The following is a 13,817-nucleotide window of genomic DNA, read 5'->3' as shown; positions in this document are numbered from 1 at the left end:
AATAAATACGTGGAGAGATTGTTTTGATATGTAATGCATACTTGACATAATGGTTATGTTAATAAAGCGTTTTATATTTTATAGAAATATGATAACACTGCATACCTTATAATGTTATTTTTATAGCCGGTACAGAAACAAGTTAAGGTAAAATAATATCTTACTCGCTCCACTAACCGGTATACGACTCTCACATAATGGTTAAACACATGCCATTAAAGATCAAATGTAAATATTTTGAAACATTTGAATTTTAACATGGGAACTTTCCATCCTCACTAGTAACGGGAATACTAAAATAAAACACATTTAAGAATATATAAATCCGTAAATGAAAAGATCAAAGATTTTATATCTTTACCGTTATCTCTTTTAACAAATGGATGCTTTTATTTAAATTATTGAAACACATTTAATTTAATTGTTACATATATAAGCCAATATAAATGTTTTGAATTTTAATATTTACTATGAAAACATTAATCATTTAACTAAATAACGTTCATTTTAAAAATAGCATTATAAATACGATGATCGTAAAGAATTTTTATAACAGGCACATTAATTTTTGAATCGACAACCTCATACGAATAATGATTAAAACCAAAATAAATGTTTCGAATTTTGAAAGACGTAAACATTTATTAACAAAACAATATTTCTTATATGATCCAGTGTTAATATTAATATTACTTGTATATAATTTACGTTGTAAATAAGAGAATACCATAATCTTTTAAAGATTCACGTAGACCCGTTTATTTGTGAAGCGACCGACCACATTCGGATAGTGATTAAAAACTCGCCGTTTAGTTTAAGAACAAACCAGTGTGTTAATTTGCGGAATAAAAAAATAAAAATCCTGCTATGAAATTGTTTTTATGAACAAAGCCCTAAACAACAAAGATGGACACGAAGCCAGGGAGCAAAGCTCGTAATGTAGAGATGGCCGCACGCAGATCACTTGCATTGGCAGCCGACGCGACTCCGAAACGCAGCCGCTATATAAACACAGCGCATTATCAAATCGCTACCAATACATTGCCGACAGTCACCGCGCCAGCATATACAATAACCAAGAATAACTATTTTTTTTAAACTTGTGTAAGTGATCCTTTGAGGCGTCGAAATTGCAGGATATTAATCTCAGGTAAGGTTTATTAAAGTATTTTAAGTATTTATTTAAAATTTATTTTAAAATCAAAAGAATTTATATAATACGTAATTGTGTAGTTATTTCTAATGCTACTAATATTATTTAGACTATAATATAAAGATTAATTCTGGCCATATTTCTCGATTTTTTAAACAAGGTAATGTTTCCTTTACTTTCATGAAAAAAATACGTATATAGCTAAAAAATATTTAACATTGCTATACGTTCGGTTGTGAATTTTTTTCGTTGTACATATACTCCATACATACGGTTAATAAAAGACGTATCCTTCACGCTAGGACGGTCAACAGGTTCTGGTTCATAGGACAAAGGAGTTACATTCATAACGAAGTCACCGCCTATAGGTTCGACAGCCATCACTTACGGTCCATTGGTTCGCGTTTATTTTATACAATAATTTAAATCTAGTCTGATAATATTCTACAGTAACAAATTAAACAAAATGTTGCCAAGAAAACTCAATATTCCTCGAAGTTACATCTTTACGAAAGTCTATAGATAGTTCTATTGGAAGTCTTTTATAAAAAAAAAAAACTTTTTTAGGGGGTGACCACAACAACATATTTAAAAAAAATAATGAAAAAAGTTATTAAAAATAATGTAAAACGTAGTGGAAGTAATTTTGAAACAAATCTTTTTATATTCATATTAGTTATAATTGAATATACGTGTATATTAATAATTGCTACATAGAGTTGATGCGATCTTACTTAAACAAAGATATAGTTATTAAAGTAAATATTTCTATAATTGGCAATTACAGAATCTATGAACGTTATTAGTCAAGGCCTAAAAGCTAGGCGAAGCAACAGGTTTATTGATATTAACCATTCACTGTACTCAAACATTTAAATTCCATGGTAGTGTATGTAAATTAAAATAACTGAGCCTATTTAAAAAAAGGGTTAAAATATAAAAATCCTGAACCATACGCAAATGCTCTACAAATTTTTAATAATTTACAAACAAAATTAAGAATGTTAGAATAATATACATTATTATAGCATTCTTAATTTTGTTATAATAAAAAACCGAATTATAATTTATTGATAACATTTAATTTTAAATACTCTTTGAATTACTGTAGTAACTCATATAAATATGTTTATATAAATATCACGCTACTTTTTAAACAAATAGCGAAGCTTCTTCTTCTCTTTTAAACATATAGCTTCTACAAGTGAATCATAGCAAAAAAAAAAACAAAGGTAAAAAATCGCTAATAGAACTCCAGTTTATCGGGCGGCCGAGGATAAGAAAAACCAATTATGTTCGTGACTCAGCCCTGAACTAACTAATTTGGATCCAAATAAAAAATGAAGCTTTTGTTGCAAAATAACGCCGTAATCGTCAGATCGTCCAAACGCCGCGCCGTCAAATTGAATAAAAGCATCGCATAATGTATAAATCAATCATCGCACATGACACGAATATTGCCCAGTTAACTACTTTTTGTAACTGAAATCTTCGGACTCTATTAAAAAAGTAATCAAATAAACGTCATTATATGTACCATAAAACGGAATAAAGTGACGCCATAAAAGTTTAAAATGGCTCATAAATTTAATTAAAATGAGAATTTACTTTATTCTATTCTTCTTTATTTACACTAATAAAGAGACATTTGTCGCGAGAAATATTCCATCAATAAATAATATGCAAGACACGTGCAATGAGATTTACGCAGTATTCTTCCTGCGCATGCGTCATTAAACATATTTGAAGAACTAACAAAAATTCTATTACGTATATCTCTATTAAAACAAAAAAATTATAACCGCTTATGGCAGTAACTACTATCCATTTTTGAGTAAGTTTGCAAACTAGCCTAAAAATCAGGTAATATAACTAATAGGCTGTGTGCCCCAACTTTAGACTGACATAGAAAAAATTAAAAAAAATAATCTACTATATTTAAAACAATCGCGGTCGCTAATTTTATAAAACCAATCATAGTAACTATATATATATGGCTATGTTAATATTTCTAATTTTCAAATAGTAAAGATTTGAGACAGTTCAATTCTGCGATTTAAGACAGTCAAATACGCAGTAATTAATTTATAAATCGAATAATAGTAAGTAATAGGTTATGACGAACTTTCAGATTTTGATAAAAAAAAAGATTTGAGACATTACGAATCTACAATTTAAAACATTTAAATAAGCGTTTGTCAATTTGCAAATCCGCGACATAAACTGCATTCCCGATATGTAAAATGTACGCGTATCAAAAAGCTGAATTATTCATACTAGCTCACTTCAAAAAGTATTTAAGCATACATGATTCGTCTAACTTATTCTAATACAACATTAAAAGTAAATTGCACAAATATTCGAATTTCAAATTATATTCTTGTAATAAACTACTGGTACTACACAAGGCTTAAGAATTGTCTACACTCAAGGTAACCTCACAACGGAGACATTATTACGGTTTTTACGGATCACGGGTATTTAGTCAAGCTTGTAACTAAGATTCACACAACAAACGTTCGACATCCAAGGACAAACAAGCAAACAATTCCTTTGTAACTTTGCTAAATATAACATAAAGGTGGAATGTTATTTTTTACAATGTCTAAATTTACAAAAGGTGGAATCCATATACAAACCAGAATACAATACGTATGTAACACGAAATAAAGGCGGGCAAAGGATTAAAAAACAAGATATAAAATATTTAATTAGAAACGACGTGTACTTGAAGAGTTAAGGTTAAAATAAATCATTTATCGGTGATAATAAAACTATAGTAAAATAAAATAAAATTATTAATTTAAGCTATCGGATATTAAGAAGGAATTTTTTTAACATTTTTGTATAAAACTATGAAATAGCAAACACGTTATACTAAGGAATGTTAGAATTATTATTGCGTGTTTGCTATTTGGCTAGCATCAATAAATTTTTCTAATTTCGGAAGACCATCGACCGGGGTTTTATTTTAATGAAAATAAATTAATTATATGATCACTATATCAACTATATTAACTATCTGAATTTAATGTATTACAGTCTGTTATTTCGTAGGTTCTATTCTATTGGATTTAAATATCATTCATTTTCAGACTTTTACAACTTCGTCGAACACTCGGTGGCCAGGTCTATAAACTATATATATTCTTTGTGTATTTATTTTTGTACATATCGAAGATTGTTAGGTTTTTTAAATTTATTATTGTCTTCAAGCCTACATTATTGTAAAAATTACATTAATATGAACTATAGTTTTTCATTCATATAGGATATTTAAAAAAAAAAGTTTAATTATAATACAATGTAAGTTAGTGAGAAAAGAAAAAAACTAAACTTCCTTCCCGTCAATCAAAAGTAGAAGTCAACAACCTAATAGTTATGTCAGCGAGCAATCAGAGAATATTATTCAATCAGTATCAATATTTATATAAGTCAGCCCGGGCGAGGTTGTTCTGCTCGAAACGAGTACATTTGTTGACATTTAGCACTTGCCCAAGCGAGCTAGTGCCGTTACACAAACCGACCGGCCGGCTCTTCCGCTGGCATTGACCTAAGTTACTCGAAAGAAATGGATGCTCACTGATTCTTCACCTTTACTTATTTCGAAATGCATCGGATTATATAATGTATATTTACGCCATTTATAATTGCAGGAGTTTTAAAAAGGTTACCCACTCACTTTTCAGTATGACTTTTGTAGCGTAACTACTGTCGTGTTTTCTATATACAGGTTGATTGGTTAAAAGTATAAGAATAATGCGATAGGCACCCAGTATTCTGTTATCAGTCTCTTTTACTACCTAGGTCTCGTTCATTACTTCTTTTTCTTCAATCGTTCAGTGGTCTGTTCTAGTTAATTCTACATTTAAGACGATTGGTTGTAGGTTTCAATGCTTTAAAGGCACCGTAAATAAAATAACGTGATGATAATGGTGTTAGAAAAAGTATTTTAAAATTGAACTGAATTAATATAAAGTTATTAGTTTGTCGCATTTCAATATAAAAAAATATTTATATAAAATATTTCGACGTGATCACTTTATATAGGATTACTGGGAATAGGTGTAAAAACCTTAAAGCTTTTTTACTGACAAATGAGCTTTCACTCATTTAAAGCCTTTAATTTATAACCAATCAACCTGTATGCAGCAAAAAATTACTTAAACTGTAAATAATGTGATAAGCTCCAATAAAATATTGATAGATGCTAATTTCAAAAGCAAAGTTTACAAAATATAATACATGCTGTTATATTGCACGGATTTCTCAATCTCGCAATACATTTTTCATAGTTTATAGTAGCTAATAAATTTTCATATGCAGTATTCTTAAATTTTATATGACTGATATTAAGTTCAAATTAAATTCAAGCAAACCAATAATATTTTATTACTAATTGATAAATTCATTTTTGTATCAGCGTGGTAAGTAAATAGTCAAATTTTTAAACTAATACGATGTTGGTCTGTTGCGAAATATAACAGCGAAAAACTTCATGTCTTATTCAAGTATACCTTGTAACATTAGCAGATATAAAACTGTCCTTGTGATTGGCAGTATATGTAGAAGAGTCGCATGAAAGCATCTTGTCACCGTCGGGTAGTTTTATTTATTCAAAACCAGATAATAGGATCGATTGGCGGTCCCAATACGTCGACAATGAACCGTGGGTCGGACGTTGCACAATTGCAAGCAATCGAATAACGGGTTTCAACAGACACACACAGACAACACGAAAAGATCTCGTTGGATAACAGAATAGTGTTCACACATAACGCTGAACAACGTATAGTTTGTCAGTGCGTTGAATATTTTAATTTCATTTCTTAAAAAATGTATTTGTCCTTTTATTATTTTAAAAAATAAAGTACTTACATGATCACTTATCATATATTCCATATATGATAAGTGCTGACCACCATTCGACTTTCGGCGTTGAAACGTTACTACGTACTAGTCGAGATTTACCTACGATATCATAAATGGATGAGGATAAAGGGAGGAGGGGTGATGAGGAGATCCGAAGATGAACATAAATAACTAACATAGCTCAGGGAATTGGCAAGTTGAAGTGGCAGTTGGCAGTTCACGTGGCTCGTAGAATGTCGACAACCACGGAATGGTAAGCGCAGAGTAGGACTTCCAAGAAAGACGAATGACTTTGTTAAAATTGCAATGAAAGTTATTGCATATAGCACCAAAGCTGCTGTACTCTAATGTTTGTTACTACATGAGACAAAATCCTCCGAAGCGATAGTTAACCAAAGCATTCTTATTTTATTCATATGGACCGTTAAAATTTGTATTTAAAACAAATTACCGGGCGTTATTTACAATAGTTTTGCTGCTTAGAGTTTCCAGGTCATTTTGGTAGAATAATAAAAGCGTTATCGAACTGGACGGGCCGCGCCTTCATTTGTATGACTGCATAAAGTACACTGTTTCTGCACAAAGGAAATAGTGAAATATCTAGACGGACCTATTATAGCTGATAAAAACAAGTTAGTTTATATGTATAGGAGTTAAAATAAGTGTTACAGAGAGTTAACTTTATATTGTAAAAAGTACAAACGTGAATTAAAAAACGTCTGGGTCACAGATCTAGACGTCGCATCCTAAGGAAACAGAGACAGCGCGATATACTGAATGTTAATACGACGTTGTATCCAATTTGATGGAAATTACTTTGTAATAAAAACGCACGTATTCCACCAGTGCCATCATTTCAGAAGCCTTTTTATTTATATTTTAAACTGTTCTCAATGAATATTTAAAAATTTATTGTACATGGTTAAATCGAAAACATTTATAAACATCGTAAGAAAAGATCAATTTAAAAAATATAAATCTTATACGGTCGCTGTCGTAAATTCAAACACGACACAATGCACTGTTGCGCCATATCTATAACTTTTAAATGTCATTTGAAGTTAAGAATAAATCGGTATTATACGTGCGACAAATTTGAATAATGCATTATTAAATCGGTGTAATAAATCATAATTAGTAAAATTACTGACGTAGGCAAAACTTACACATAAGATATACATGATAAAAACTAAAAAAATTGTAAATGATAAGAATGCCCGTTATCGTATGACATTTGGACACGACGCACTGCATAGAGAATAATAAAGCTTCCTTTAAGTGCAACCTAATGAGGATCGTGATTATGTGATTTAAAGGATTGTTAAAACACTGCAAATAAATATGGGAACAAATTGTCTCATGCTACGTGAGTCTAATGTAAACACGAGTTATGGCGTTGCTTCTCTGGCACACGCTGCTTGGAATAACTTTGCCCGAGACATGGTAAATAAGTAATTGCACCATCTTAAAGTCACGACTTGCCTTCATTATACCGTGGAAGAGTATCTTGAATCTAAAAGTCGATGCTGATTGTTCGCGAAGTAATTGAGTCAATTTCAAACAAGATTACAATCTATGGCAGTTAACTTATTTTTATTAACTTGTTAGATATCTTATTATATCATCTTCGATATTTTATTTTTTCCGGTTAGTCACTTTAAAATATATCCTACTTCTATGCGTTATATGTTTATTTTTTAGGAAATTGAACAGATAAATAATTAAGGACAGGAAAAGGTAAAAGAAAAAGGCAACAAGGCCCATTCGTAGCTCAATTCATCAACCATACTATTGCTAAAATACTCCAAACTACTCGATAGCAATATGCCTCTTGGATTTTAAACTTTACATGGATTTAAATAGTCATTTAAAAATACTTCACCTTCAATAATATTTATAATAAGATGTTTGCATTCAGAATTTTTTTAAGATTTCATTTTAACCCTGATCCGAATAGGTTTTTATCGTTTTCTGAGACGACAGGTGCAATAAAAATTGTGCGATACAGTTTTGATCAAACGAAATCAAGAGACAAATATATTATACGTTTCGTAAATACAATCGCTGGACCGTAACACTGAAATATTGATGCAATAACGTTGATAGAAATCAAATTTTGCAAGGTCTGCATAATAAATAAGCACGTAACTTGTCGCTGAGAGCAAACTGGGTCTAAAAGTGACCTAACTCAACTTAGAAAAAAAAGGTGCATTTAATTTCAATTACAGAAGACAAAATCGATCGTACATAACGTTATGTAAAGCAAGTTTATAAATTATAGTTATTCTTTTGTTTGACATTAACATCACTAATATGATACGATAGGGGAGCGCATGTAGCTAGCTATACGCTTGGCAGGGGGCGTCACGTGGAAAAGCACCGTATCAGTATTAACAGTCGCTTGCCGGCATATTTTTTGATTGGCACAATGAGCCGGGCATGCGCTGCTTCAATTGAAAAATTACCGAGCCGTGTGGGAAGGCGACAATCCTTGCCCTCAGACCGCACCGAGGATATCCTTCCAGAAAATGAAGCGCGAACAATCTCTTAAATCATCAACTTTATCCGTTTTGCAAAACAATATATGCTTGTTGGTAAAGATAGAGAATATATCTAATGTATCCATAAAACATTTAAAAAGGATCACTAAAATACCAAAACATCAATGCACATGTTAAAGACGTTGTGAAAAGACAGACAAGAACTTTAATTAAGTAGATGTATTATGGGCTACCCATTTCCTTTGTTGGCGTAGTGCCGTAGATAAAAAAAAGTTTACCACGCAAAGAAACAGATGGAACGTAATAACAGGTAACAATCGTGCGAGACCAGGGTTACGAAAGTCATTATGCACTTATTTGGAGCAATTGATTGCAGTAAATAAAGACAATAATAGTTTCCAACCCAACTGACACAGCGGTTCAATGAACTTCCCTGAACTTGTAGGATAAAAAATTATTATAATTTTAGCCGCTGAAATTATAACGGTCTTAGTCGAGGTTTTTATTTTAAAAGCTTAAGGAGCATACAGCGAAACACATTATTTATGCCAGGACAAATTTCAACCACCTGCATGTAAACGCGGATTAGTTTGAAACGTAATATGTACGACTCTAAGTATGAATCACAGTACACATGTGATGATACCCATTGCATTCTAATTGCTGATTCTATTCAATGAGGCATTAAAATTCTGATGACGCCCTGGCGGATCATCCATATTACTGACGCGCGTTTTGCATCCTGCCATGCAAGCACGCTTTAGGAAGTGCCCCTCTTGTGTGAAACTTGCAAACTATACAAGATTTCTCTGTTTAACCAACAACTTGTTTCTTTTATATGTACAGTTATTATCAATAAATCAGAAAAAATACTTTTGTTAAAAAAATAAATTATTTTATAAAATATATAGTATATAAATGTACGTGCAGCAGTAAAGATTAATAGTCAAGTATGAAAAAAGGGTTATTTCTATAAGCGTGGACTTGTCTATTTATGGATCGGCGCCAGACCGCATTCCAACAGGACCTGGAATAGCGCTTTATACCCTACAAATACTTTACGCGCTATAAATAGATCGATCGGGTTCTTCGTATGTTACGGAAAAAAACAGATTACGCTAGACGCGATGCCATCTTTAGTTTTCAAAGACATATAACTTCTCATTGTTATCGTGAAACAAATATCAAATCTCAAATAAATACCAAATTATATATAAATACATACAGATGCAGTTACAATAGAGTGCAATCCATTTATATAAATTACCTTCAATTTGACGCGAACAGATGGAAGTACGCTCCTGCGCCCTTAGATGATTCACTCTTAATAGGAAAATTGCTATAAAACGTCGAAGTCGAGCGGTTGCGCGTAACATTGGCCTTACGGTGATCACGGTTTGCTAGCAAGCTATAAATCAAACTTATTTCTATGTGATCATTTTATCCTAAAACTAATAGCATAATTTATCTTTACAGGATGAAGGTTGTGATACTATACTTGGCCTTAGCGGCCGTCACAATGGCCATGCCGGTCGCTGAAGAAAAACCTGAAGCACCAATTGCGACCGAACCAGTCTCTCTCCCGAAAGTCGAAGAAGTACAGCCTCAAGTTAAATCTGATGCTCCACTTGTAGAAGAAAAAAAACCTGAACAAGCTGTAGAAAGCAAAGATTCGGAAAAAACCCAAGAAGTTGAACCCAAAAGTGCACCTGTTGAACCAACGCCTGAAGAAGCAAAATCGGAACCAGCTGTAGCTGTTAACTCTCCCGAAGTTAAAAATGAAGTGCCTGAGTCAAAATCTGCGTTACCACTTGAGGCAGAGACGGAGTCTAAACCAGTAGAAAACCAATCTGATGAAGCGAAACCAGAAGAGAAAAAAGACGAACCTGAATTAAAATCCGTTGTGGTTGATGAAGTTAAACAAGATTCCGAAGCTAAAGTAGAAGAAGTGAAAGAGGAGCCATCTGTGCCAACATCCAAGTCCGCTTTACCAGAGGAACCGATTGACGTGGTATCGGCTATTAAAACTCCTGCTGCTGTCGCTGACATAGTCGACGCCGTTGCTATTTCACCGCCAGAAAAATCAGAATTACCCGTTGCAGCAGTCAAAAGCGCCGAACCAATCTCAGATGATAAAGAAGAATCTCCTGCCCCAGCTCCTAAATCCAGCTTACCCGAAGAAAGTAAGCCAATTGAAGTCAAAAACGAAGAGAAACCTGAAAAAGTAGAAGTTCCAGCTCCAGCCCCAGCCCCCGTTTTAAAAGAGGCACCCGCAGAGCCTAAATCAGCTGAAGCCCCAGTTCCTGTTGACGATCCTCTGCGAGTAGTTAGAGACACTGTTGATGATAAGCCAGCTGTTGAAACGCCTGTCATAGAAGCAAAGTCTGTACCGACTGCAGAAATTGAAACCCCAAAAGAAAGCGAACCTGAAACGAAACAAGAATCTAAAGACTTGAAATCGGTTGAACCAGTCGTACTTAGCGAGCCTGCAAAAGAAGCTCCGGTCGTCCAAGTTGATGCAGATTCACCGAAAATTAGTGAGGCTGAACCAAAAGCTATAAAGGAGGAGGAGAAACCCGCAGGCGATGCGCCAGCTGACAGTTCGGAGGAAAGTGCCGAGAGCAGCGAAAAGAAAGGCGACAGTGTGGAATCGTCGGAGGAGGTTCCCGACAAAAAGGGAAACGAGGCTTCCAAATCTTAAATATGTGGTATAGAGGCACTTGGCGGTAGGCGTGTGTCGACAGAGTGCCTCGACACGCGCGTTCCGCCCGCGGCGCGCCGCTGTGCAGTGTTTGTGATGCATTCTACAGTGCGATTCACGGTCGCCGACCGGCGTTCGTATGAACACCACTCGACTATGCACTAGATCTAGAGACTTATTTAAATAGCGAAGCCGAAAATTACCTACGTTGTAATTATTATTTCATGAAGTAAATTATCGAATTTCCGGTAATGTAAGAAATAAACACGTTTTTTATAATAATGAGTACTTTTTTTTCATAAATATATGTCACATTATTATGGTCGTATAAATTCTAGTTGCAATTAACGTCAATATAAAATAGCTTAGACAGAATATTAAATTTAACTTTATTTTGTTTACTAAATTAAAATATGAAATGTATTGCTTTTATATCGAATAAGCAATACAAAAGGTAATGAAACAATATTACTAAACCACAAACAAAAATTACTCAAATAAAGTTTGAACACGTAAAATATAAATACATTTTGTAACGAATCATAAATTTATTAGCAATCTACGTAAAACTATCTATATTAAGCAACAAAGAATATTTTTATTTTGCAATGAATATGTAAGCGAGGTCTTTTTAAATCTATTTCTCATGGAATGTTGTTTTCAAGCTGAAACTTTTATATATTGGACATTATCAGTAGAGAGATTATTGTTCTTAACAAAATATTAGGTAATACTGGTAGGATGAAACTATCGATTACTGTAAACTTATACTGCACAAGCTAATAATTCGCATTATAACCAAATAATTACTGTTTTAATCCTAATAAACTTATTCGTCCTGTCAATCGTATGGTTTATTTTAGGGACTCCAAATTATAATGGCTTTTAAAGCAAGCCTTACTCTCTAAAACCGGCCATAAATCATAATTCAGCTGATTAATATCGAGACATAATGACGGCCAGTCTTCAGCTCTGATGACGTCCGAAACGTTCGTTTCTAACCAAGATATCTAATCTTGGACTTGGATTGAGCTTTATGACCAGGCGCTGAGTCTTGCTGAAAGGACCATACATAGTTATCGACCATCGGCTTAAATACCTTCTCAAGAACGGTATCTTGATATACTTGTGCCGATGTTTTAATACCTAACAAAAATATGTCTCGGTCACTTTTTCATAGCTAACACCTGATACTCTCTTAATTAATTGAAAATCTTCTTCAAAACTTTCTACATAAATGCGGTCATTTTGTTTCTTAAAATATTGCAAATTACAAAACTTTTCTCATCCGTAAATAAAATTTTTCTGAGACTTTCTTTTGCGTTCCTTTTAAGTAGTTGTTTTGATTTTACCATTCTATTCTTTTTTAAATTATATGTTAAGAAATTACCAGTGCATTTCTTATTGCTGCAAGTCCAAAGCCATCTTTTAAAATACTCGTCGTGCTTCCATGTACTATCTTCATCTCCCGAGATAAAATCTGTTGCTTGCGAACAGGATTTCTCCGAATTATTTTCCTTACTGCTTAATTGTCGTACGAACACTACCTGAACGGCCGAATCTTTTGTCTTTGTGACAAACAGAGGAGATTTCATCGTACCTATCAAAAGCCCGGTGGTATACAAAAAATTGACGTATACCAAGCATATGGAGGATTTTAAAAATTGTATTTGGCACCATACCTACTTTATATAATGCAATCACAGCAATTCGATTCTCTTTATCATTAATCATCCGCTCCATTTTAATATCAGATTATATTTTAAAATATATTAGCGCGAAAATAAGAAAACGCAATGAACAGTCATGTAAAAATGTCATATATGTACATATATATTCGAAATTCAAAAGTAATATTTAGTTTAATTTTAATTATAATATTTATGGCCAGACAAGATTCCATATTTAAATAATTTTAGCAATGTTGTAACTGTGAAAAACGTTAATGCGTATCCGTTATGTTCAATTTTAATTACCAATGCAGTTTTAATATTAATCTTTTTACAATAAAGCAGAAAACATTCGCAAAGTTTTACAGGTAGTTCAAAACGATTAATTAATCTTTTTCTATATTGATTTAACTATTTCACCCTTCAATTTCCAAATTCTCGATAACACACTTTCATCGATCCTTAATGAATTTATTATTAAAAAACTAGATCCGTAGTACACATAATTAGAAATTGAAATATTACTCATATATAATTTTTCATTTCATTAATTACGAAATAAAAAAACATATTCCAAACGATTTTTTAGTGTATATTTTAGCATAAAAATCGCGACACGATGTGATAACCACAACTGACTGTTAATAATTTTCAATGTACAACAAAATTCTGCAAAGTAGTTAATATAAAGAAGTGTTTTACTCACCTCATCGGTAAACATCCTGCAAGTGATAACTCCCAAAGACCACCAATCCGCAGCGTGACCATACGGTTCTCGGCTAAGAATTTCAGGGGCTACGGACAATAGAAAATTAACAAGCTTAATGACTATAAAATTAAACCTCCATTACATAATTAAAATTGATTTTTACATTAAAATCTAATATAACTATTATATATGAAACTCAAATCATTTCAAT

At 32.7% G+C, this 13,817-nt stretch overlaps 2 protein-coding genes across 3 annotated transcripts in view; one reads left to right on the top strand and one right to left on the bottom strand.

The window, feature by feature from the left end:
* Positions 1–13,817, bottom strand: part of S6KL (S6 Kinase Like) — a 77,428-nt gene that overhangs the window by 47,115 nt on the left and 16,496 nt on the right. For both annotated transcript variants that reach the window (XM_068777487.1, XM_068777488.1), the window contains exon 7: positions 13,604–13,692. In XM_068777487.1, coding sequence (XP_068633588.1) covers positions 13,604–13,692 — 89 coding nt within the window. The remainder of the gene's footprint in view (positions 1–13,603; positions 13,693–13,817) is intronic.
* Positions 1,024–11,524, top strand: bnb (bangles and beads). The gene is made up of 2 exons (XM_068777489.1): positions 1,024–1,150; positions 10,003–11,524. The coding sequence occupies exon 2, from the start codon at positions 10,004–10,006 to the stop codon at positions 11,225–11,227; it is 1,224 nt and encodes a 407-aa protein (XP_068633590.1). The 5' UTR covers positions 1,024–1,150; position 10,003; the 3' UTR covers positions 11,228–11,524.

This window comes from Battus philenor, unplaced genomic scaffold (assembly GCF_028537555.1).
Source record: "Battus philenor isolate CCGP_79_NKW_IND1 unplaced genomic scaffold, ilBatPhil1.0.hap1 SCAF_13, whole genome shotgun sequence".
NCBI lineage: Eukaryota > Metazoa > Arthropoda > Insecta > Lepidoptera > Papilionidae > Battus > Battus philenor.
The sequence above is the reverse complement of the archived record's forward strand: the minus strand, read 5'-3'. Positions and strand labels throughout refer to the sequence as shown.